This window comes from Haliotis asinina, chromosome 8 (genome assembly GCF_037392515.1).
Source record: "Haliotis asinina isolate JCU_RB_2024 chromosome 8, JCU_Hal_asi_v2, whole genome shotgun sequence".
Classification (NCBI taxonomy): Eukaryota; Metazoa; Mollusca; class Gastropoda; order Lepetellida; family Haliotidae; genus Haliotis; species Haliotis asinina.
Genome location: NC_090287.1, coordinates 47,712,235 through 47,739,588, shown reverse-complemented (window position 1 = coordinate 47,739,588; position 27,354 = coordinate 47,712,235). Strand labels below are relative to the sequence as shown.

At 38.8% G+C, this 27,354-nt stretch overlaps 1 protein-coding gene across 1 annotated transcript; it reads right to left on the bottom strand.

Annotated features, from left to right (window-relative positions):
• Positions 1 to 280: 280 nt before the first annotated feature.
• Positions 281 to 26,052, bottom strand: LOC137293884 (serine/threonine-protein phosphatase 5-like). Its single transcript, XM_067824667.1, has 14 exons — positions 25,884 to 26,052; positions 22,136 to 22,305; positions 20,285 to 20,356; positions 19,761 to 19,905; positions 19,233 to 19,354; positions 16,697 to 16,762; positions 15,688 to 15,786; positions 14,785 to 14,890; positions 13,609 to 13,669; positions 11,165 to 11,246; positions 10,311 to 10,398; positions 3,012 to 3,231; positions 2,282 to 2,363; positions 281 to 1,526 (listed from the first exon to the last, which is right to left on the bottom strand). The coding sequence occupies exons 1-14, from the start codon at positions 26,032 to 26,034 to the stop codon at positions 1,470 to 1,472; spliced, it is 1,521 nt and encodes a 506-aa protein (XP_067680768.1). The 5' UTR covers positions 26,035 to 26,052; the 3' UTR covers positions 281 to 1,469.
• Positions 26,053 to 27,354: the final 1,302 nt, after the last annotated feature.

Here is a 27,354-nt window from a genome sequence, read left to right as displayed (position 1 = left end):
AGTCAGCTGTGAGAAACTGAAGTTGGAGATAAAATAGATGGATGATGTGAGGTCACTTCCCATTGACGCTACAGTGGTGAATAGGTCATATGGAGGATGTGAAGTCATTTCACAATCACAATTCAGTTCTGAATAGGTCATAACATGGAGGATGTGAGGTCATTTCACAATGATGGTACAGTAGTGACACAGGCTGCTCCTGTATAAATGGTCATCATCTGCTCATTAAGGATAATTACTGATGAGTCTCACACTGACACTGAACTGATAAGACAGTGGCTTCAAACATTCATTCAATGAATTTTATTATAATCATCTGCCAGAAACTTCACACAAGACACAAAGATTGCATGTGAAAGGAGCATATTTAGAACCTGAATTCATGGTCTGTGTAGTGTAGAGCACAAGCTGAACATCTATCCACTCCCCACTGAAGAATGAAGAAGACTGATTTACATCCCCTCACAATCAAGTTACACAGTCTCATAACTAAGTTTATTGCTACAAGTTGCTTATAGTTTTACATCCACTGTACAACACCTCAATGTCCTTAACATTCTCAATACATTGAGTGAGTGAGTTTGGCTTTACATCGCTTTTAGCAATATTCCAGCGATATCACTGCGGGGTACACCAGAAAATGGGCCTCACACATTGTAAGGGGGAACCTGGGTCTTCGGCATGACGAGTGAACGTTTTAACCACTAGGCTATCCCACCGCCCCTCAATACATTAAGTGGTCCCTTTAGAAAGGTGTATTTATGTGAAACAGAAAGTCATGACAGGAGTATGGATAATTCTTCCAGGACTACGGACATAACCTGCAGACTCACAGAACTGGCCAAGTAACATGACCTGCCTGGCACTGTTGGACTAGTGAGCTTTCATATTTTCAGTTGTCCATTTCTATGAAATATATACACTCTGCCTTTTAGAAAGAATACACTGTGATTATCCTTTTAAAGTTTAAGAATATTTGAATCATATTGAAAGTATTACATTCAGTTTTCATCATTGCTATCCAAGGTGTATAATTTGTTTGAAACTGAGTTTTCACCCAAGTTGCCACAACAAACACAGCAAACTGCCTTTCAGAACAAGTACATTTGTCAGAACAAGTACATTTGGAAGTTGCCAGTGCAGAGTTAATGTTTCCATTTTTCACATACCTGGATCATTTGGGACAAAATATGAGAAATGTAACCAAGTTCACACTCAACTGGCACGTTAAAAGTGGTCCTCTACCATTTTCAAACTTAAAATTAATTGATTCATTTTCCCCTACATCAGTGACATGATCATGTTCACGTTTACAAGGCAGCAAGCATGTCAAATAAACATTCTGAAAAAAGTGTTTACAATGTTTGGCATGTTACAATCAAGTTCTATCATACACAATCTCATGGTTCATAATTTACATCCTATTCACAGATGTTCAAACATATCTTTTACATATTTACATTTTGTTCCTAAAACAAATTAAATAGTGGACTTGCATAGGCCATAGGTTTCACATTTGGGTGTGGCTGCAAAGAAAAGAGACGACAAATGATTAAACAATAAACTAAAGCTTCAGAGTTGAAAATGTATTGATTTTTTGGTCTATTTGTTAATATAAAGTGACTGATATTATGAACATCAATGAATAACTCCAGTAAAATACATTTAGAAAGACTGTCCATATATAGTGCACCACGGTAATAATACCACCCTGGATATAATGAAACCTTGAATATAATGCCATATTTTCTCCTGGACAAATAGTGGCATTATAATCAGGGCATACAGTATATTCATAAAGCTTTCTTTCTCAGAAAGAATGTTTTACTACCTGCACATGATAAACTAATGTACTACAGGCCTGTGGTCTTTCAAAATTAAATAAAGACTGACTGATATTATGAACACTGTATCATGCTGTTAGGTATGATGTCATAAAAAAGTCATGATGCCTGACCTCCCAATCAATGAATGCGCTTCTAATAAAATGAAGAGAACTTTCATACAATTTCTTTGAGTGAACTGAAGGGTCAAATTGTCTGCAAGTTTGTTCATGTCCTGTCATTCAGTAGGAGAGAGCATCAGTGCCATTTACTATTGAGGGAAACCAATGAGCACAGATATTGTGTTAACCAAGACAGCAGACTGGCAGATTCTGTGACACTTTGAAGTGCAGATTGTCCACCAAGCTGTCATATCCCTAAGGACTTAACTGCTGTAATTTATCATAATGACTGACTAGAGGAACAGTGTTCAGGACCACAGAAGTGAAAATACTCACCACAGCTTCATAAGAAGTGAACTTAGGTGTGAGGTCATTTCCTTGAACAGTTATGAAAGCTCCTTTGTTACCCATGGTATCACTGGAACAGCAAGTTATTAAGCATAAATACAGAAAATATGAAACAGCCATTATCCTGACACACAGAATACTGGATGGGAGATGAAGCCCACTAACCTACAGCAACCAATCCAAGGTTGTCTCTCCCAAACATGCAAAAGCCAAACACAGAATATCTCTTCCCAAACATGCAGCAATTAATAAAGAGCCGATCACCAATGTTCTCTGAGGCATGTAACAGCAAACCAGCAATATTCTCCCAGACATGTAACAGACAATAGCCATGTTCTCCCAAACATGTAACAGCAAATCACCAGTGTTATCCCAGACATGTTACAGCCAATCACCAGTGTTATCCCAGACATGTTACAGCCAATCACCAGTGTTCTCCCAGACATGTTACAGCCAATCACCATGTTCTCCCAGACATGTAACAGCCAATGACCATGTTCTCCAAGACATGTAACAGTCAATAACCATGTTCTCCCAGTCATGTTACAGTCAACCTAAAAGTCTTGTCTTAAACATAGGTCAGCCTAAATCACATGTCATGGCTATAATGGGGAGGTAACAACATATTCAGGACACTATTTAAAATATAATGTAAATATTAAGACCATATTCTCGATTGACTAATGGAAGTCCTGGAATTGCCTGGAACAGTTCTCACCAATAGTTTGGGGCTGAGAAGACAGTGATGCACTTTCCATCATGTGCCATCTCATAGCCATCATTCTTCACTTCATGGCTGCGGATGACATAGTCCAGGTTGTTGTACTGCAGAAACTTCTTCGTAACATCAGGACCGAACTGGACCCCTACACCTCTCTTGCTAGTAGATCTCCCGGGCTGTGGCTGCGGGTCTGACCACAGGAGTTCACACATGATGCCTGGGCATGAAAGAAATGTTTCGTTTGTCTAATAATCGCAACAAAACAAAGAACAGAGACAGATAAAAAGTGATGTAGGTGCCAGTCCAAAGTGATGTTGGTGCCAGATTTGGCAAATTATAACAAAAGTCATCAAAAGATGACATATCCCCCGGCCCCAACATATTTGAAAGGACAAATCATCTGACTGTTACTTAATGTTTTCTAGGCTAAGTTTGAATCGTTTCCATGGAAATCATGAAAAATATAAATGTCATACAAAAGACAACACTTCAAGATCTGTCTCATACTTCTGCCAAGATCTGTTGAAAGATATGAAATAGTTTTCCTGTTGTGCTTCAGAAACAAAGCCAATCCCTCCATTTTCAGAATCAAGTCAGAATCGTTCCCATGGAAACTGGGAAAATGATAAATCACAAAAATCAGTTAACAGCAAAAGGCACCACTTTAGGGTCTCCCCTACATATAAGCCAAGTTTTGCTGAAAGATATTTAGAAGTTTTTGAGTTGTGCTCCAGAAATGAAGCTTATCCCCCCATCTTGCGACTAAGTCTGAAATGTTTCCATGGAAACCCAGGAAAGTATAAATCACAAAAACCTGTACATAGCAAAAGGCACCACGTTGGGGTCTGCCACATATATCTACCAAGTTTTGCTGACAGATACTAGGAACTTTTTTAGATGTGCTCTGGAAAGGAAACACACCTCTCACTTTTGAGACAAAGTCTGAATCATTTCCATGGAAACCGAGAAACTGAGATATCACAAAAACCTGTAACTAGCAAAAGGAACCATTTTAGCTTCTGATTGGTATATCTACAAAGTTTTGCAGAAAAATAAAGAACAGATTTTGAGTTCTGCTCCGGAAACGAAGCCCCTCCCTCCATATTGAGACTAAGTCCGAAACGTTTCCATGGAAACCAAGAAAATAATAAATAACAAAAACCTGTAAATAGCAAAAGGCACATCTATCAAGTTTGGTCTAAAAATATTGAATGGTTTGAGTTATCCTCTGGAAACAAAATGATTACAGACGGACGAACGGACAGACAGATGAGACATCGACTATTTCCTCCTGCATTACATGCCGGGGGGATAAAAATATTGAGTTATTAGTTACTACTTTTTCAGTTATGCTCCAGAAACAAAGCCCAACTCTCTATTTTGAGTCCGAAATGTTTCCATGAAAGTGGAGAAAATAATAAATCACAAAAACCTGTAAATACCAAAAGGCACCATGTTGGGGTCTGCCACACATATCTACCAAGTTTTGCTGACAGATATTACAAGTTTTTGAGATGTGCTCCGGAAACGAAACACACCTCTCACTTTTGAGACTAAGTCTGAAACGTTTCCATGGGAACCGAGAAAATAATATAACCTGTACATAGCAAAAGGCACCACTTCAGGTTCTGATTGATATATCAAACAAGTTTTGCAGAAAAATAAAGAACAGGTTTTGATTTCTGCTCTGGGGACCCCATCCCACCATTATACTAACACCAAAATGTTCCATGGAAAAACGAAAAAAAATAAAAATGCCAAAAATCGGTAAATAGCAAAAGGCACAACCATAGGTTAAGATGATGATATTCATCAAGTTTGGTCTAAAAATATTGAACGGTTTCTCAGTTATGCTCCGGAAACCAAATGATTGCGGATGGACGGACAGACGGACGGACGGATATTGGTGAGTAGGTCTTTACCTCAAGTGCCAAACGGATTATTTTAAGAATTACTATCAATGTTGAAAATGTAATGAAATGTTTACGATTACATTCCTCTAACACTTGAGTGTGTTATAGTGTCTACTTCAGGACAGCCATGTCCATATATTTCTACTGACCAAAAACTATGTGGCCAGGCTATATGATATTTAGTTATTATTATTCAATCTGCAATCTTGATCTTTATCACTACCGCAGAGTACATTGTTTTGTCAGCTACCTTGTTCCTCTTTGTCACTTCCATTAATTACTGTATATGACATTTATGGCCTTTATTGGTCATCCCTCTTGACTGTGTCTGTCATCACATCAGCTGTAGAAGGAAGTGCTATTATAGTCTGGTTCATAATTATTGAGAATTTTTCTTCTTACTTTGAGTTATCCTAACACCTCAACTGATTCACTGATACTTAAAACTAAGTAATGGTATAAGGGAGGTAACCCATCTTGACCTACTGAGTATAGTACAATTAGAGTTACCTCCCCTGAATTTGTAGCAGACGTCATTTTCCTCAGCACTGTCAACAATGTCTGCTGAAGATAAAACAAGGTTGATTTTTGAGTTGTGTGATCAAGGAATTGATAATGTAAATACATTGGCAGAGAGAACAGGAACTCCTCTTTCTACTGTGTATAGGATTAGGAAGAATTTTAAAGAGGGAAAGGATTTGGGGCACCAGAAAGGAGCAGGGAGATCCAGAAAATTGGACTTCTCAGATCGCGTCCGGCTGGGAATTTTAGCGTCTAAAAAGCAAAGGGCAAGCATCTCCAACATCAAGTATGAAATGATAAAAAACGGATCAACAGTTGTATCAAAATCTACAGTTAGAAGAAATTTGATTTATCTTGGATGGGAGAAAAAGACTGGAATTCCTTCTCCTCTCATGAAACAAGAACATAAAGACAGGCGTGTTGAGTGGTGTTTGGCACATGAAAACTTTGACTGGGAAAATGTGATTTTTACTGATGAAAGCTCAATATGGGTATATCCCAATAATGCGAAAATATGGACAAAGTCTGCGTCAGCACCGTTGTATCGACGACCTAAATACAGCCCAAAGTTTCATGTATGGGGAGGGATATCCTTATTAGGAACGACCCCGCTGTGTGTGTTTGAGGGAAATCTGACAAGTCAACGCTACACTAACATATTAGATAATTTTCTGCTTCCAAGTGCACATGTGTTTTATGGAAATGACTGGATTTTGCAGCAAGATAATGATCCTAAACACACCGCAAAACATGCCAAGCAGTGGTTTCAGGAGAAAAATGTGACTGCATTACCATTTCCTGCATATAGTCCTGACTTAAATCCCACTGAGAACATTTGGGGGATGATGAAGGAATGTGTGAATCAAAAGGGGTTGACAAAAATTGAGGACATGAAGAGAGAAGTGGTCCGATACTGGGACAGCATAACTCACGAGACACTAACCTCTCTGATAGGAAGTATGCCTACCCGTCTTAGACTGTGCCGTGAAGCTCAAGGAGACTTGATAAAATATTAAATTGTTACCTACACAACATGAAAAGGTCAGTTCACTTTTACAATACATTCAATTTTATCTGATTTGTTCTCGTTTAATAATATGAAATGCTTTAGCTATTCTCAATAATTTTGAACCATACTGTAGCTTCTCTATCTGTCCATTGTTGAATCTTTGCCTGTCTATTGTTGTTAAAAACTATATATATGTATGCTCACATCTATACTGTACGGGAGTCAGATGAGACGTGAGATGTGAGTGTAGAGACCGGCTTTCCGACTGTCTTTGTAGGGACGACCGCGAGCAGGATTATGCCGCTCGCAGGAAAGGCCCTGGAGTTGAGCTGGAAGTCCGCTCACCTCATTCATGTATACTTGTTTGTCATGTCTTGTGAAACCAACTAAAAGAAGTTTGAACAACTAAACCATGCCTTCGTCTTCACCAACGTATTTATCACTTTGTCAAAGTATTGCATGTATGTAATTCTCCAGTCATCCTATCCATGAACCAATCCCCAGTCGACGCACCAACCATATATGAACCCGTTGACAACTGACAAAACTCTTATAGCCTGGTGGGCACAGAGTTCCTCCAAACTAGGTTCAGAAGACAGACATAAAACTCACATATACTAGATAAATGTAAATATGTACTGATAGACAACCAGACAAATAGACCTATGTGTTGAGACAACACTCAAGAATATTTCCTCCAGCTAAATTTGTTATTATGGTTGACTGTGACATCATTTTCTGATGATGTATCTTCAGTTATATTTCCTAACCATTCAAATTTGAAAACTAAGTCATATCCCGAACTGGATTTAAGCCACATCTAATTTTTGACTCCCTAAATACAGCGAGAAATGTTTCAAGTTGTGACTGCCTTTCCCAATATTTGTTCGATCTCAGGATGACAATCCATGTTTACAGTCAAAGTCTGTGAAATCATGGCCTCCCAAGAGGAAGGTTAAGTAGTAAGAACAGATTCAGCAGCAAACCACAGATCCTTGGCTGTGAAGTCCCTGAATGTCTGTGTGACATTTCTCCATAGGTTGATATGGATGATGCAGTAATCCTGATATAGTACTAATGAATCTGTAGAATACACCTTTTGTTTGTAAATTTAGATGAATGGAAACACTACAGAATCCTACTTTGCAGTTATGTGTTTTCTTGGGAGATCCCTCTTTTTCAGAAGATTGTAACATACTGGTTACGAATATATAAATGAATCCTGTGAATGATGTGTCTGTGAAGAGGTAGTGATCTTGCTGAGGCATCCTGAATTTGTGTCCCGTGGATGACATTGTTGAGAATGTTCCATCATCAAATTCCTTGAAAACTAGGTTTATATAGTCAAGCAGTGTTCCTTGATGCTGGTTGATCCAATCTTGAATATACCTCAGGCGGAGAAGGATGAAAGATTTTGCATAGAAGTGAGAGCTTTCATTATCTTCAATGTGACCTCTCAAAAACGATCCTCTGAAGGATAAACTAGGCTTCATTCGGTGTTGAATATTGCGCCAAATACATTTCGGTACTTTCTTGGTAAAACTCAGACTCCAGGTGTACAAGGAGCCTGAAATTCCTATAGAAAACCAGCAGATTTTGAGAGTTCTTTGAATACAGGAAAAGCCACAGAGCAACTGATAATGAGAATAGTACTGAACTGGAATATTTTTCAGCTGACAGCAAAGCGTAGATATCTCTGAGAGTCTGAATTAATTAGAATGTGTAGACATGAATCCTGCAGGTCTAAGGAGATCATAGTCTTCAAGAGAGATAGTCAGTTTGAATAGACTCCATCTGAAACTGGAGGACCTCTCAGGTATTCCCGATTAAGGATCTTCAGGGCAAAAATCAGACTGAGGCCTGTTGAATCCTTCTAAGGGACCAGGAATAAAACCTTGATGATAACCTTTTCGTCCATAGCTGTGAAAAACTTGGGTTTCAAAAGCTGGTACCAATGTAATAAGGTATGAGTCATGAAGGCATATTGGTGATATTTTTTCCCTGATGACTTTGAGAATCCACTGATTGGTTGTTATGATGTTCCAGATGTCTAAAAGCTGATAGATAGATGCCCAATCAACATCTTCCGGGCTTAATCGCTGCCATAGCGGTTTATCATCTGAATAGTATCTCCATTGATGCACCTGCCCTGAAGAGAAGAACTGCCCAAAAAGTCTGGATACTTGAGTGATGACAATCCATCATTCCTTGCTGATCTTAGACTGGAAGGAAGACGGAGGTCTTTGTTCTTGAAAAGGGGAGCCTCTGATTGCTGAATTTCCCTTGCAAAGTCCTCTTGATCATGCTGAAGTGGCATTAAACACTGAAATAGTACAGTTAATGCAGATATCTTGTCTGCAATTACCTGTAATCTGGATCACCTGAAGCATCTGTAAAATGCCCTTTCCAGAAAAGCATCTACAATTAGTCATACCTTAGGATGTAATGCTTGCAGAAACTGGAGATAGCAGCTGACAAGCTTCACAAGGACACAGAAGAGCAGTGGTGTCGAAAGGGTCCCAGCAATCTCCAAGCCAATCCTAAGGAGACATTAATTTCTCAAAGGCTTAAACAATTGTTTGGGCCCAAAAGGAAGGACGAAATGTACAAAGAGCCCTTACATTTAAGTATTATAACCAAATTATGACGTTTCTCTGTTTGTGTTAGTGCAGATGGGAGCAGAGGACCTCTACAATAAAAGATGACACAAAAAGAACAGACAATTTTTAAGCTAAACCTGTGGATTTTGGAACAAATTTCAAATGTTAGAGGGATGTATTCATGTGAACTATTTACCCTAGGGGAAAACCAATGTTAATGGAACTGGAAGTCCCCAGAAAATAATTAGGGGAAACCCAGGACACCTATATCCTAACAGCAGACATATGCATGATCAGATTAAAGACAACAAGCAAGGTGACAAATTATCAAATCAAACTTAATGTAATGAAAGTTTATGTCTAAATGTCTACAAATGCATGACCAGTCAATCTCTCTTGATATCTTGCTCTTTTGTTGTTCAAACCCAAAACATTTTTATGACTGACTTTGACCCTGACATGAATGTCATAGTGTATGAAATATGCAAAAATGGTACATATTTTGCCCACTGAAAATTGCAATTGCTTACAGAAAAACATTTTTTCAAGTGACCTCTTGATAGAAGAAAACATAGTAAATTCAAGTTAACATCCTGAAGTCTTCAAAGACTTGCAGTGACCTTCCACCAGGCACCTTCCCTGGATGAAGCTTGATGTCAAATATGAAGAAAATCCAGCTAATGGGTCTTGAGATATCTCACTGACAAGCATAACATGTAGGTTAATATGCTAAAATCTTCAAAGGTCACCATGACCTTGAAAATTTTGTGAAGGTTACCAAAATCGACTGGACCCTGCGCCTTCCCTAGATAAAGCTTGGTGTTGAATCCAAAGCAAATCCAGTGAATAGTTCCTAAGCGCATAACATGCAGGTTAATATGCTGAAATCTTTAAAGTGTTGCCATGGCCTTGAAAATTATGTGAAGGTCACCAGCACCTTCCCCAGATAACGCTTGGTGTTGAATATGAAAGACATCTAGTGAATGGTCCTAGAGATATCTTGCTGACAAGAGTAAAACGTTAAAGTCTCCTTGTTTGTAAATGAAGGTCAAGGTCACCAAACCTGACTGGGACCTATCTTATTCTGTGCTGAACCGAGGTACCAAATAGGAAAAGAGTCTAATCCATAGGTCTTAAGATATTCCAATTCATACAGATGAACAGAGCCTAGTACTACATCTCCTGCTGTGCATTTACTGCAGCAGGGGATGAAAAAAGTCATCTGTGACTGAAAACTCATCCCTCTTCTGACCTGTCTCAGGAGGCTGTCTGTTCCGCTCAACTTTCCGGATGTCATCAAGGGTTACTGTGTCATCAGAGAACAGGCCTCCATGCATCACCTACAAGTCAAGGAAGGTCTGGAATGAGTAGGAACATGCTAGAGGGTAACAGTTTTAACTGTATAGCAGTTTTTTGTCAGAATGGCTGTGAGGGTTACTGAGAATAAGTGATTTGCTAGGTGACTCTGTAGCCAGCCATGTGACAGAAGCAACTGACAAGGCACTTCCATGGCACATGCCAGGTTCTAGGAAGTTGCAATGACAAATTCAGTGGTCTGTATGATACTAACACACTTCTTACAGGCAGTCATGATACATAAACTCACAAACAAAAGGAACGCAGGTCCAGTATAAAGTATACATGTATGTCATTTTCAACAGAAAATACAAGAAATACCAACTGGATCAGAAAGACAAAAAATTGAGAGAAGATATTTCATTGGCTGCAAAGCTGTTGACGTTATTAAGTTTTTGAAAGGTAAATTGGGTTGCTTACACAAATTCTAGCTAATAGTCAATATGTCACTTTGTCCGTCATTAGTTAATGTGACTCTGGTCTCTCTCAATTTGAGTTAAGCTTGGCATTGCTGATAGGTCCAGTTTATATATATATATATAAATCACCATTGGGCTTCATTGTGCCAAATACTCACATCAATTTAGAGTTCCAGTTTGTTTCCTGTTTGAATAAAAACTTGTGTTTCTTATGCATGTGAGTATAGATGGAATACTGTGCAACACAAGATTTCACCAGCCAAATCACATGTTGCTAAATAATCCATATATTTTTAAGCCTGCGTAGAAAGTGTAGAGAAAGGCAACTCACCATGACTTTGTTGTTGATACAGTGAGCCAGGGGAAGCCAGTTGAAGACTTCTGTGAAAAGTTGGGCCATCTGACTGGTGTATGTGGCCATAGTTAAGGCAATAGATTGTGTACATCATCACATTAGCTTTGTTGTCATGCCAACATGGAACAATAGATTCTAGACACTGTACCTCACTTGGACAAGGTGTCAATAGTCAAAAAATGTTGACAGAGGTGGCCACTAAACAAATCAACTGTCAAACTGGATATTTACACACTGTTCATATTGAGAATAAATGTGCCCACACAGATATAGCTAGAACGAATTCAAAAGTTTGCAATCTGCCACAATGAATGTAATATTCTTAGAATGGTAACATTTGCACAACTGAACATATTTCTTATACCATAACATTAATACCTTTCCATAAAATGTAAGCAACACTTCTAGGATATGACTAGCATGAAAAAATCATTGGTGTAAGGCTTTCTACAAGTAACTTTCTGTGAAAGATATTGAACAAAACAATTGTAAAATCATAATAAACATATAACAATGTACTCATATTTCTGCCTATTGTGGAAACACCTGACAGTTAGTGAGCAGAGGTTTCTCAAACTGAAATCTGTCTATTCATTTGGAATACCATTGCACCATTTCCAAAAACACAAAATGGCCATGTTTCTGTGATGACTACGTCTTTCACCCAGTCAGTTATTGCAATTTTGTAGCATTCTCCTGCCAGTGTGCAATTCTTCATCTAGTGACCTCATGACATTATTTAGAAACCATATCCTTCATTTCACATTCTCTTTCCTATTACATTCTTTCTGAAACAAGTATGAATATATCTAAAATACCAGCATCTGCAATGTTTTGGATAGTACACACGACAATTTAATACAGCTTCAAATCACTGTGGTTTTTACTTACTACTTCAACTGTGTCTCCATTCTGTTTCTGACAACTTCTAGTTACATTGCTTCAACCGTTGTGATCAAAGTTTAGCTTCGCTTCCATGGCAACCAAACAAAACCTACTTTTGCCACTATTTATAAATGTAGGCAGAAAAATGATGAAATGTGTTCATAGGCTAATTTAGAAGTTGACCACAACACTGGATAACTTTCTTTGTACACTTTCATACTGAAAAAAGGATGAGACCCTGGCTATAATGCCAGTGTGGATTCCCTATTTAATACCCTGGTTATTATGCCACCCTGGCTATAATGCCAGGATGGATTCCCTGCCTATTTAATACCCTGGTTATAATGCCAAACTGAATATAATGCCATTTGCCAATGGTTACGCAAACTTTCCCATGGTTGTGATGCTAATTACACTGGCTGCATGTAGTATACATACCTTCATTGGTTAACTGACATGACTCAAATCAAATAACACTAATCAATTAATCATTAATGCTTTAACTTAGTCTTGTAATCTCCAATAGGATAACACATGTGGAAACATGGAACACCTGCTTCTTCTAGACACTGGGATTGTTCAAGGATACAGATAGACATCTACATACAGATAGACATCTACAAACAGATAGACATCTACATACAGATAGACATCTACATACAGATAGACATCTACATACAGATAGACATCTACATACAGATAGACATCTACATGCAGATAGACATCTACATACTGATAGACATCTACATACAGATAGACATCTACAAACAGATAGACATCTACATACAGATAGACATCTACATACAGATAGACATCTACATACAGATAGACATCTACATACAGATAGACATCTACATACAGATAGACATCTACATACAGATAGACATCTACATACAGATAGACATCTACATACAGATAGACATCTACATACTGATATACAGATAGACATCTACATACAGATAGACATCTACAAACAGATAGACATCTACATACAGATAGACATCTACATGCAGATAGACATCTACATACAGATAGACATCTACATACAGATAGACATCTACATACAGATAGACATCTACATGCAGATAGACATCTACATGCAGATAGACATCTACATACAGATAGACATCTACATACAGATAGACATCTACAAACAGATAGACATCTACATACAGATAGACATCTACATACAGATAGACATCTACATGCAGATAGACATCTACATACAGATAGACATCTACAAACAGATAGACATCTACATACAGATAGACATCTACATACAGATAGACATCTACATGCAGATAGACATCTACATACATATAGACATCTACATACAATGTCCCAAGTTCTCTTGCTGTTTGAGTGTTGCTTGGCAGATATTTGTATTGCAGGTACACATAACTCTATGTCTAAACTAAACCTTTGGGGGTATCATTTCAAGCCCTAGGAAAGTGCAAGGTATTGGTCGGTATATGAAAACCTTTATCAACATGAATTTCCCTATGTCCACTTGATATGACTGATGGCAAGGATATTTTGATTTCACTTCTCCGTCAAATCCATACATCTGGTTCATTGTGACACTTTCATGGTTTCCTGAAAACAGAAACAAGAGTTACTAAAGGAAACTAAAAATATATAAAACATGACTGGAGTTAAGAAATACAGTCTGCTTTACCACCATGCAAGTATCCTCCTGCCTTAACTATGATAGTTCAGGGCAAAAGTGAGCTTTCTTATAGATAACATGGTGGTAGCTGTTCTTTTAACGTGTCTGCCCCCTATGTTAAGACGAAAAACAAATAATAAACAGTTTGGCGACGGTTTGCTTTAGGGTTAAATTACCAACTTAAGTTTAGATCAGTACATCCAGATTAAGAGCAGCATTCCACAACTGCATTGAGGGAATGTAAACACTACAAATGTTACCATGTCGCTGTAAAATTGTATGTTGAACTATGAGACATTTTAGAGACCTGAAAACATAAATGCAATGTTTCCCCCAGTGATGATAGCTGAATGACACAACTGCAAACCAAGTAACGGAATGCAACGGAGTAGTTTACTGTTGGAGTCTGTACGAGGCAATGACAGTGGACATGCATTGTGATGCAAGTTACATATGACATATTGCAAAAGTGTTCTGTTGTGAGGGGGCAGGCTAGAATGGTGCATTGACGCCACCACAATTGTGATGGAATGTAAAAAAGTGCACATATCATCTGATAAACACTGTCGGTGCTTTCGATCATTCACCAAAGCATCTTAGAATAATGAACAGTTCCAAAAATACAATCAAATAAAAAATCAGAATTCGTTTATGAAATAGCCCTATTGTATTGAGGAGGCCTCAAGTCTCTATTTTTGGAGCTGAAAACTGGATGAGAATGGAATGGAGTGATTCCGTCTGAACATAATATGCTGAGTGGTGTTGTGGCATGGTAAGGATCAGTGAGTGACTTGGGTCTAGAGACACCTTGTGCAGGTACATCATGGCGTGTGAGCACAGTGCGGGAAAATAGCCCAAGATGTCTCACATGTTTACCATTATGGAGAACTGACAAACCTAAAAACATTATGGTGATGATCAGGTTGAGTGAACATGATTTTACCAATATTCCAGCAATATTACAGGTGGGTGGGGGTGGGAAAGCACCAAAAATGAGGTTCACAATATATCTACATAAGGAATCTAAAACGAATCCAAATACCTCGAGCCATGAAGAAGTGATTGGGGTACAGCAGCTTCAAGCTGAATAGAGTCATTATACACTCAACAGAAAACGATCCACGGTCCACGAAGTCTCCATTAAACAGCTGGACTGAGTCAAGGCATCTTTAACATCAGGGGTAGAAAATAACTAATTCTTTTATAAGCACGTGATTATTGTTGACTGAATGCAGTAAGTGATACAGAGTGCAGTACCAAGGCAGGCTGGAAATAATGTAGGTGAAGTCGTCCAAGAAATTGGGTCATGATGACAAGCAGGAAGTCAGCTGACAGAGCCAAAGGTTACTACAGCCCTGGCACTCAGTCAACTCACAGAGCCAAAGGTTACGTCAACACAGTCAGCTCGCAGAGCCAAAGGTTACTACAGCCCTGGCACTCAGTCAACTCACAGAGCCTTCATGGTGACATGCAAGATAACTTTTAGTTATCTCTTAGACAAGCAGCAAAATCTATCTTGAAGTTTTTTCAAAGAGGATTACAATATGGAAAATAATAACTAACATCAAGGTTCTCATGGGGTAAGGTTATACACATGAAGTGTACACCTTCAGTTTTAGCTAGTTCAAGATTAACATATTTGACAGTATTTCTGTCAGATTTATGCCGAAAAAGGCAAAGTTTTGCTAATTTTCTCACAGTATAATACAGGGAACATCAAGAAAGTGGGGATTTGGACCAGGATGTTTACATGATAAGCAGATGATCTAACTAGTGCATCTAGGCTACCCCAAAGGCCCTTAAACATCGTGGGGAAAACCCAGTGTGATACAGTACATCTAAACAAACTACCACAGGGTCCCAGCACAGCTAAGGGATGCAACTCCTATTGCTGCTACCACATATGATTGTTTTCCTGGTTGTTATCCTAATGGGGCAAGGATACATATGGATTGTCTTCAGATGGCTCCCCGTTGAGAGAGAATATGTTCATGAGATCATAGAACTGGCCATGGATGTCACCACAGACTGTGAACTTGTTGCTCTGAAACAAGCAAGGTATTTATCTTTGAAAATGAGAATAACACCACATATGACACTACAATGTCAGAAATAACAGTCGCAGTTGAAAGTAACAGACTGATATGGGATGAGACGATCAAAGACACAATTCTTTCAAAAGCTGCCGAGGTAAAAGAAACTCCAACAGTCATGTAAGATGGGTGGACTCAGTTGTCAAACACAGACAAAGGTACAATGTTTCCTGAACTTTCAAACATTACACTTACTGACGTCATGAAAAAATATGATGTAGACATGAGCAGTTCAACTCATGGGAACTTCCAACTTGATTCTGATGCGTATCATTTTGAAGTGGTGGTAAACAAAACCAAGAAAGGGAGAATTTGTGTGAACATATATCATTATTTGTTCCAGATTACCTCGTTTGAATATGTAGTTTGTCCTCAAATTTTAAAAGGTATATATGTCATTTTGTTGAGGTCTATTTTTAGCAGGTTTAGATTCGATTGATACAGGTAAGCAGGAACTGAGTGAGTGAGTGAGTTTAGTTTTTTGCCGCACTCAGCAATGTTCCAGCTATATGGCGGCGGTCTGTAAATAATCGAGTCTGGACCAGACAATCCAGTGATCAACAACATGAGCATCGATCTGCGCTATGGGGAACCGATGACATGTGTCAACCAAGTCAGCGAGCCTGACCACCCAATCTCATTAGTCGCCTCTTACGACAAGCATAGTCGCCTTTTATGGCAAGCATGGGTTGCTGAAGGCCTATTCTACCCGGGGACCTTCACGGGTATAAGCTGGAACTGTAATGAGCCAATCAGATTGACACAGTCTTAGGTTCCTTCAAGCCAATGGTGTAACTATGAGATAGACCAAAGGGACCGGCACCGGGGCATGGTACAATCTACAGTTAGTTCTCAACATACCCCTGAAACTGTGATGTCAACCAAAGATGGCTGGCTTTGAAAAAGTTTCTTTACTTGTAACAGGATCTGTAATATGAAAAAGCAATATGTTAACAGTTAACACACTATCTGGGGTAACAGTTACATCACTAGTATTCAAAAAGATCAAATCAAGAAAAAGGGTCAGATGAAAATATAGCTTCTTCTTGTCTTTTGTGAACTTTGTGTTAAAACTGAAGAAGAAGACACAGTCATCAATATCCCCCGCATTACCTCCAATTTCAGACGAAGTCACACTTGTTGCCATGGAAACGGCAAAAAAAATTTCTTTCAGAATTCCGAAACTATCAAAAGGCACCAGTACACCACTAGACCAATCTATGTGTCAAGTTTGGTGAAGAAATATTCAAACGGTTTTAGAGTTATGCTCCAGAAAAGATATGTGCACATACGTACGGACAGACATCGTTTGTTTTAATACCCCCTGCAAAACATGTTGCGGGGATCAACAGATATCCAAAAAGACCAAGTGTGTGATGTGTCTGGATGAAGATTTATAAAAATTTTAAAGTTTTATGAACGTGAACATTCATGATGTTACAAAACTTATCCTATCTCAGGACTTTACTTTTTCCTTCCCTTCAATCGCATAACCCAATATGTGCCTCCATTACACCTTGGACACCCGTTATCACCAGAGTTCACATGTAAATTATCTCTAATGCTGACACACTGAAAATGCCTGTTCCTCTATAAGAGGTACAGCTTGCAGAATGGTACACCAAAATACTGCCCTGATCAGACCTCTCCACTTGTCCTGTTGGAAAACAATCCCACCATATATTGGTTGTGACACTTTGTCACACAAAGGAAATAATTTTCAATGTGAATCTGACAGCTTGAGCTTTGTGATGACAGAGTCAACAAGAAATCAACATTCAATGATGGGTCTTGTTGTGAGATCCTCACTTGTAAACCGAGTCTGAAAATGGGCACTTCTGTAATGCATGACACTTGTCAACACTATTTACCCAACACAACTGGCTTAATGTGGTACATCTGCAACAGAGATACACAGCATATATGGGCTGTTGTTGGTGAAGGTTCTCTCTGCTCCTGTTGTGTACTTATGTGAGGCAGCCCATTCCTGGCAGCCCATGTCACTTCCTTTACATTGTTCCAGAACAGGACATTAAGACAGGTCACCACTGTCATGCTGTCCCAGTAAAGATCTTTATCAATGACAAAATCACATACTAAAACAGGTGCAACAAACCACAGATGTAGCACATATTATGGTATGTGGTGGGATTCAAGTGAAAAAAGTAACTGTAATGAGCCAGGATAAAAACTAATTATCACATGTGGGTGAGACACCCATTTGACATGACTGGTTTGAAACATTGGAGAGGAGTTTCCTGCGAACCGAATGCCTCTTCAACTCGTATACATCCGCAATATCCGAGTCAGAGCATCTTTGGCAATAAAGAGAGACCTCTCATATAGCTCCTCCTGGGCCTTGATGTTAAATAAGAACCTACAGTGACAGAGATGCACCTGATCCAACTTCCTCAAAGTGTCATACTGTCATCTTTACAAAAGTCAGTCACTAGTGGGCTAGGCTTCATACCAACAAAAGCTGTGATGACAAAGGGATGAGAGGAAACATAAGTTAACAGCCATGACTGACTTGTCATTGAACTTGATCTTAGAGTTCGGTGAAAGCCACAAACCCTGACTGGACTGAAATCCCATGGATCCTGAACTAAGGTGTAGTCATGGCAGGCTTAGGAAGCAGCTTGTTAATTGTGACTGTTGTATAAGTACAGAAGGGAACTGAAAGGTAGGCCTTGTAACCATTAAGTCAGATAAACCTTGGCACTGGCATAGAAACAGACATGTAATTTTAATTTTACAGACACACAAAACCATACATAACTGTTTAACAGAAAGATAAATCGTAACACATAAAATCCAAACAAGTCTATTTCCCACTAATATTCAATAGCAAAGTTGACACATGTTCTGTCACTTTGTATCAAAGTGTTAAGTCAGATATATAGTTTTCCTGGCCACCACTGTGGAAATATCTGTCTCTGAATGTCCTTGACAAGATATCCATAGATGCTGGGATCCACATGGATCTTCTGCTGATTGTGCTGTGTGTGGCCCACATCAAGATCTGTACTACTAACTATTGGGAAGTCTAGGGTGAGTTAACACTATTCAGACCCAGGCTTTTCATCATTCTTGACCTGAAACCCTTTCCCTTCTAACTTGGAATGAGACTTGGTCTTGTTTCTGCTGTAATGTCAGAGATCCACTCCCTAGAACATCTGTAGGCCAGCCGTGCCTGGTTCATGTGGAGCTACTGATGACGATATCTGCCAACCAGGTCAGCCGATCTCATAGAGATCATGTATGTGTTGTTTGTGTGATCTGTGACTTATAACTGAAGAACACTTACCAAACTATGCAAAATGAATTTAAGAAAATGCACACAAGTAGCAGAGCTACTGACAAAATGTCACGGAGAGATTAGTAATTGTTCTCATACCTGGTATGCATATTTCCTATGTAATCGCTTTTGGTCCTTGTATGTCTGCATGAGATCTTTAACAAATCTGACTGTCACTTTATCATCTTCAAGAGCAGGGCCAGTATAGTCATCTTCAATAACTATGTAGAACAGGAAAGTGACACTTGAATTATTACAATCACATATATTAACCACTGTTATGACACAGCTTATACTATGTTAATTTCAACCCTTGCATGTTGTCTCCTGTGTCAAGATAAAAATGTATACAGACAATACACATTAGATTTTCACTTAAATTTGCCGAAATCAAATACTGAAATGTAGTGACTGCATATTAGCCGTCACACAAACAGATTCTATCATTTTTTTACTATTTCAAAGTTTTGAGTATCATTCAAAGTTGACATTACAAGAGAGATAATAATAAAGACAATTGTAACACCATGTCCTTTGTTCTCAAATCACCCACTTGTTGCAGAAATATGCTAGTTACCTGCTTAGCAGAGCATCCAGTGCGTAAAGAAACACTTATTAGCTACAAACCCATGCTTTCTATATCCAACTTCTTTTCCATAGGGACATCGTCTTCAGAAGAGATGGCCTTCTCAAATGCAATCATTTTCACAATTTTATTGCATTCGCTGAACTTCATTTTTGCATCTTTGTCATTCGGCCGAACTTTTGTGACCTGAAAAAAATAGACATAAGATGTTAAAGAATAAAACAAATGAAATTTTAGTATCCTGTTCAAGATTTTATTTCATACATGTGAAGCTGACAAATGAGTCTCTGAGGACAATACTGTAGTTACTACGTACAGTGTCCTTAACAAGTGAACCTGTCACATAATGTAACCATGGCAACATATCATGCATAAAGAGTATTTCCATAACATACAGTTCATATGTGTCCAGTACAATTTGAATGAACGTGGTCATGTACAGACAGATTGAGTTCACCTCTCCAGACCAAATTAGCCACAGGTAGACTTCTGCTTAGACAGCAAACTGACATATATATATACTTACACATTAACAGCTGTTGCTGTGAAACAAAGTTAAACCTACCATTTCAAAATCTTTCAGTGCCAACTTGAATTTACCCAGTGCCATGTTTGCTGATGCTCTTCGATAATAAGCCTGCCAAGAAAAAGTAAAATCAACTGATATGTATTTGCTGAACATCTTAATATCTGAACTTCACCTATAGATCTTCTAAAATGAATGTCGAAGAAAATATCTTAATATCTGATTAATTTGCAAATTATTCCCTAATTTAACTAGATTACACTAAAGTTAGAAAAATATGACATTATCATGGTCACATAATGCAAGAAATACCATGTCAAGATATCTCTTAGGACATAAGCAATTTAAGCCTGTGATTTATCATTATACTGTGTGGGTGTGAAAGCATCATGTGCATCAGTTGCTGCAAACATAACGTGATTAATCCCATCAGGGGCTCCAGTCTTGTAAGAACTGGCAGAGAGGATGCTTGTAGGACACTGGGATCAGAACAAAGATTAAATAGTGTTTGCCACAAATATAACAATGTCCCCGGCCACTAAAATATCAAAGTAAAAAACTTGCTGGTGTCTGTGTCATCCCCCCAATGTAGGCTGTCACCAAATTTGAAGATACTGGGTACAATAGTTCATGAGATATTGCGATAACAAGAATCTGAAAAGGGATCAAAGTGTTGTGGTAAAATTGAAAATAAGGTCAAGGTCACCAAAACTGACTGGTTTCTGCGTAATCCCCCAATGTAGGCTGTCACCAATTTTGAAGGCATTGGGTACAATAGTTCATGAGATATTGCGTTAACAAGAATCTGAAAATTGATCAAAGTGTTGTGGTAAAATTTAAAATATAAAATAAGGTCAAGGTCACCAAAACTGACTGGTGTCTGCGTAATCCCCCAATGTAGGCTGTCACCAAATTTGAAGATACTGGGTACAATAGTTCATGAGATATTGCGTTTACAAGAATCGGGCCATAAATACAGACGATACTGAATACATAGTCACAACAAGCATTATCACTAAGATAATATGATCCCGCGCTGCAAATTATCAAAACAAACTTATAAAGTCATGAAAAAGAAGGTCGCAATTTAATATGAAATTAAATGTCAACAAAAACAAGACCAGTCACCCTCTTTTGATATTTTGTTTTGTAGTTGTTCAACATATAAACATTTTCAACACACACTTTGACCTTGCAAAAGTAGTCATAAAGAAACTGCTTACTGAAAAACATCCACAGGAAGTCTTCAAGGTCTATGAAGAACATCCAGTGAACTGTTCTTGAAATATCTGCCTGACAATCATAACTTACTGTAATCTTCAAAGAGTCACTGTGTTCTTGAAAATTATGTGAAGGTGAAAGAATGAAAAGAATCTAGTCAACAGTTCTTAAAATATTCCAATTCGTATGGACGGACCTAATGCCATATCCCCCCTACTTCTGCTAAACGCGTGGATGTGTGTCCATCCTCAACAAAGACTGTTGTGGACCTCCAGCAGCAGCTCCATGACGTTCCAGCTTGATGCTGAACACATGAAAGGGCATTATTGTCGACAAGACTTTGATCTTGTGTCCGTTATGGGTAACTGGAGGTTGTAAGTCAGACTGTTCATAAGCTAAAGTATCACAAAGTAGAGCCAAAGCAATATGGTTTTATGGGTCTCTTTGGCAGTAACTAAGTGAACAGACACTGGCTACTGTTGTTAGAATATTAGTCACTGGCTTTCTCCTCTCAGAGGACTGAAAGTTAATGCCTGGTATTCCTCTGGGCCAACTATGTAAGGCAGTACGTGGAATTGGCAATAGGGCTGGTCTGGGAGTTGGCTTTGGGTGATAGTTTTAGGGGAGAAGAGACTTATTTATAGCTTAGGAAACTTTTGCAATCCTTACCTTTATGTAGCTTCGGTCAATAATGACAGCCTGGCCCGCATCTTTCAGAGCATAGCCAAAACATTCTGTCTTGAGATAAGCCAGACTCCTGTTGCAGTAGTAAGCTGCAACCGATGGGTCGATCTCTATTGCTTGTGAATAGTAAGTTATTGCTTGGTTGTAATCTTCCTCTGCAGAAAAAATTAAATAGAAGGATTTTAAATATAACATAACAGGAAGTTTCAACATTTTCATCTAGGCGCATGGAAAAAGTATCACAACACTCCATATTTACACAGCATGAATGTGTTACCATTAACTAATGCAAAGGAACTTATGCAAACCTAAAAGCTAATTTTAGGTGATTTCAGTCTGTTCTGTTGGGCAAAGAAAGACGTGAAAACCACTAAGTCACCACCATACGAACAGATAATTCTGAGATGGGCTGTAGGCAATGGATAACAACCAACATTCCATACAATAATACTCAATGACATGCCAGCATTCTGCATATCATTTATAACCAATAACTTATAGGAAGTCAACTTATTTCCAAGTAGTAGAAACTTTGCAGATTCTGATTCCTTATGGTATGGACCATCCTCGATATCCCCAAGACATACGTTCCGATAAGTCTCCACTATACCCTGGACGCATCTACCGCTCTGCCCGATAAATTTATTACCTCCCTTAGCCTGCTCCGCCTTCTCACAGTAGCCAATCAGCTAGGCCGCCGTTATAACCGAGCTTGACAGTGTCAACAAAGGTAGCGGTCGCAACTGCGAAGGTTTGCTTGCAGTGCGTTCCAGATTTTAGGGAAATCATACAAACAAATTGACAGGTCCAAAACTTTAGAACAACATATGCAAGAACGCCTTCTACCTCTTCCAGAGAACCTCTGCATGGTTTCTGTTGCCAAGTATAATCGGTTAGATAATTCAAAAAACGAAAGTGAGTTGTGATTGGTTCGCTCAACTTCCCAGCGAAGACACCTGACTGGATCAAAAGACAGTCAAGGGAGGTAATAAATTTATCTGGCAGAGCCGTAGATGCGTCCAGGGTATAGTGGAGACTTATCGGAACGTATACCCTGGAGATATCGAGGATGGGTATGGACTTACAGTAACAAATTATCCAAAATGCAAATTTAATTTATAGAGTTGAAAAATAATGTGATTAAAAAGACCCTGCGAAATCAGAGTTCAAGCGAATCACTAATTTTCCCCAAGCGATAGCAGAAAAAGTGGTTTCACACAGTGTACTGCACTATGCCCTGAGCGCATGCGCAGTGATTAGGTTCACGCAGCTTAAACCAGGAAGGCGACTCGTAAAAACAGAGCAAGTGATCGATGCAAGGATTATCGCTATGGTCAAAGTTGGAGAACAAGAGATGTTTCTTGTCATAACAAGCATCTTGAGTCTATAGTAATAAACATGCTCTGGTCCCATACCTGCAGATTTGCTAATCACGTTTTCAAGAAAATAAGCACTGGAAATAATTATTTCATTGCTAAAAATTGCTCAGCTTGAAAAATGAAATGTTTTTATACATGTCTATAGAAAAATAGAAAAATATCTTAACTGCAATTGGACAGGCATGGCATGTTATATCTGTGGGTTGCAAACAAACTACATCTATTTTTCCTGAATGACTGGATTGGATGGAAACCAGTGCAAACTCTGATTGTCCTTTTCAAGTTCTGCTTTGTAATTTGAAAAACAGCTTTTTCCAGCCACACTGTAGTTTACAATCTCCGTATTTGTCAAGCTGATCAAACACAAATGCAGAGAGCATGTACTTACAAACCACAACATCTCTATAAACATTATTTATGGATAACAACTTCTTCTATTGTATATGATGCAACATTTTGGTGTGGATTCTGATACTGTTATCACTCTTGCTTGGCAACAGTATATGAATCCATACAGAAATGCTGCATCATATACAATAGACGAAGTTGTTATCCATTCTTCTAAAATGCCAATCACAGATCATCTCTGTTTACACATAATGAACCCTCTGCATATCATCAAATGAACCAGCCACTGAAGTCTTTGTTACGCTTGAGTACATACCCATCCATTCTAACTGGGTTCAGTCTCCCAGGTGCTTTGTTTCGAGGAAGTAAACCCAAGTACAAAATATTGCTCTTTTGATTCGCGACTGTATGCTTATAATTTTGTGTATTAGTTTTTTTACAATCAGCAATGTATATTATATGTCATAAGTGATAATTGTGTTTTAAATATGTTTGATTTTTGGGTTGCATGTGACCTTTAATATGGCTTTCCCATTGTAACGAGGTACTCATTCACAGCTAGGTGGACTGGGACATGTAGTCACAGTATTTTGTCCAAGTCTTGCTGCACGCTGCTGTACCTGTAACTAGGCGTGTACATGTATTCATGTGAACATGGTCTGGTCATTTACCAACAGATTTGAAAGTGCACAGGGTTGTGACAGTCTGTACACAAAGCTGACTCTAAGGTTTTTACACCTAGTCACAGGTGGGCTCGATCCTGGTGCCTCAAACATGCTGGATCACTAGCATGGTGCTTTAGCCACAGGCGGTTGCAAGATGGCCCTAATACTCTTGGCACACTTGTCCTATTCCGAAATCTACAAGATACCATGTACATGGTGTGGAATGAGCCAATATGGCTCAAACTGAAAACGGTTGTTGGCGTCAGGCGTCAGACATCCATTTCACGGTGCATGCATGAATGAAGTGCTTGTATAAAAATCCATGTATGTTTTTGTGACAGAAAAGTGTTTTAGGGTGCACAGTAAGAATAATGTGGATCATGCTAAGGAATTGGTGAGACATGGGCATGTCTGGTGACGGCACGAAAACGGTTGATGTGCCCAGTGTAATGCATTCTTACCGCTCAAAAAATAAATACTAATAAACTCCATTTCAGTGTAATGATGCAAATTACTGAATGAAAAAGATATACATGTATATTTGTTAACATTTATAATTCATCTGGTCCAAATAATTATGTTTGAAACCAAAATATAAAATATATTTAGATTATTTAAATTGACCAAAACTGTGAATAATTGAATTTGACAGAATGTGGCCAGTGTAACACATTCTGACCAAATTTTAAAAAATACAAAAGATAAAACTACACAAAATATAACACCTCAGCACCTCTTAATGAAAAAAAATATAAGCGTATTCGTCATAAAAGAAAAATGTTTTATACTGGTGTTTGCGCATCCGCCAGCGAACAACTACTGGAACCTTGTTTGGCTTCTGCAGTGACATGGCTGGTAAATTCTAAATTCAAGAAAGAGTTAATAATCCTGAAAATGGCCTATTGTCAAACTTCTCTATCCCAATCCCTGATTGATCTTCACCTGACAGTATAAGCAAGATACGGTTACTTGGATTGCGGTAATGTAGAAAGTTATAACTGCGTTAGTTACGAGTAAAGAAGAAACACGTGCACGGGCACACTGAACACCAAGAAATTTCGACCACGAGTTACGCCATTGCGTGATCGAAAACCGAACATAATTTTGTCATGAAGCTCACTTATAGTGATAACTCCGGCAGGAACCACAGCCGCAATAAGCATACATATTTCAAATGAACGGAAAGGTCAACAAAACATTAGAGATCGTTTATCAGTTATCATCGGACGACTTATTGTAAACATCTTCGTGTTGTTATTTTCAATGTACGGCATTACAGCAACAGAGACGTGCACGTGCCGAGTATCTTGAGGATAGATTAAAAGCTGCTGCTGGACGTACTTTTGAAAAACGAATTAGCCTTTTCTTTCAGTTCCTCTGCTCTCTTCTTCCTTTCTTCACTGTCACACTCTGGACTCCCTACACTTTCGGTGGTATTTGTAACATCCCCCGATCCGTCCAAAGTTTCCGGCTTTTGCTTGGAATCCGCCATATTGTTACTAACTATGCCCCAAGGGAAGCAACTCTAGTTTTAGCTTCGCGTACATGCTATGTAGGACAGTGTTACCATTTTCTTGCACGTTTACTCCACAAAATGGATTTATTCAGTCGTTCCATAGCCAGAAACAGAAAAGGTTTCTGAAGTAATTATTTCTGGGTTTTTTTTTGCCTAATGTCGATTCAGTTTTTTTTCACATATACTTAGAGTTTAGTTTCCATAATAAACACATCGTCCCTTGCAATATAATGTAGTCAGTATGAAAAATTACGTGGTGTTACTGGTGTGTGGGTCTTGTGACTCTTTTAACTAGGCCTGCCACGAATCCAGTATGAGGTGAATTTCATACATACCACGAATACGAATACTGAGTAGCGATATACATATTCACTTAAACTGGAATGAAGTAACTGTCCATTATTTGATGTTATGATATGTATTGATGCATAAAGATAGTAACATGATTTGTCGTACTGTTTAACTGCTGACAGGATGATATCGAAATCTGTGTGATTTGACAACAGGCATCGTGACACGCCCTTGAAGAGATGTATGTGGTGTCAAAAGTCTACAAGTTCAGTATCGTGAGTGTCCACCATTGCTGTTGACGCAGGCTTGGCAACGACCGTGATGACGAGAAAGTGTGAGTAATGTTGTTCCATGTCTGAACCGTCCAGATAACGTCAATGGCTGATACTCTGTCCGACGTGTGACACCTGATTCTCTGCTCGACGTAAACGTTGCTCCAGTTCATCCCATGCGAGCCCGATAGGGGACAACACGTGCGACACGTGAACGGGCATATTCTTGCTAAGTGTGAAGTTACGTATCTGGTCTTGAATGGACGGCTGCACATGAGACACAATGATTTCATCCCTGTATCGCAGACCTGTCAGACTGTCATTGACACAAACATTTAAGTTGTGTCCTTCCATAACACGTTCCCCAACAAACAGTCGACTTTGAACAACGCACGCGTCGGCATACCGCACACCTCTACCCTGACATCGGAGCTGTCCAGATGAAACATTGACTCGACAGTGAACAAACTACCATCAAATGTTGTCTCCTGTACCACAGATGCTGTCTGCAACGGGCAAGACGTGTCAGTCGGTGCCGTTGGAGCAAAATTGGATATATTACAGGCTGTCTTGTGCGGATTTTATGCTCCTCTAGTCGTTTGCGTAAGATCCTAGAAATGATTGAATGTATGCCAGGAATGGTCCGAGCAGTCAGACAGTCAGTCTGGAATCGATTCACATGGTTCAGCTGAATGTGGCTGTCTTACTGACGTGAGACGTCACGTCACGTGAG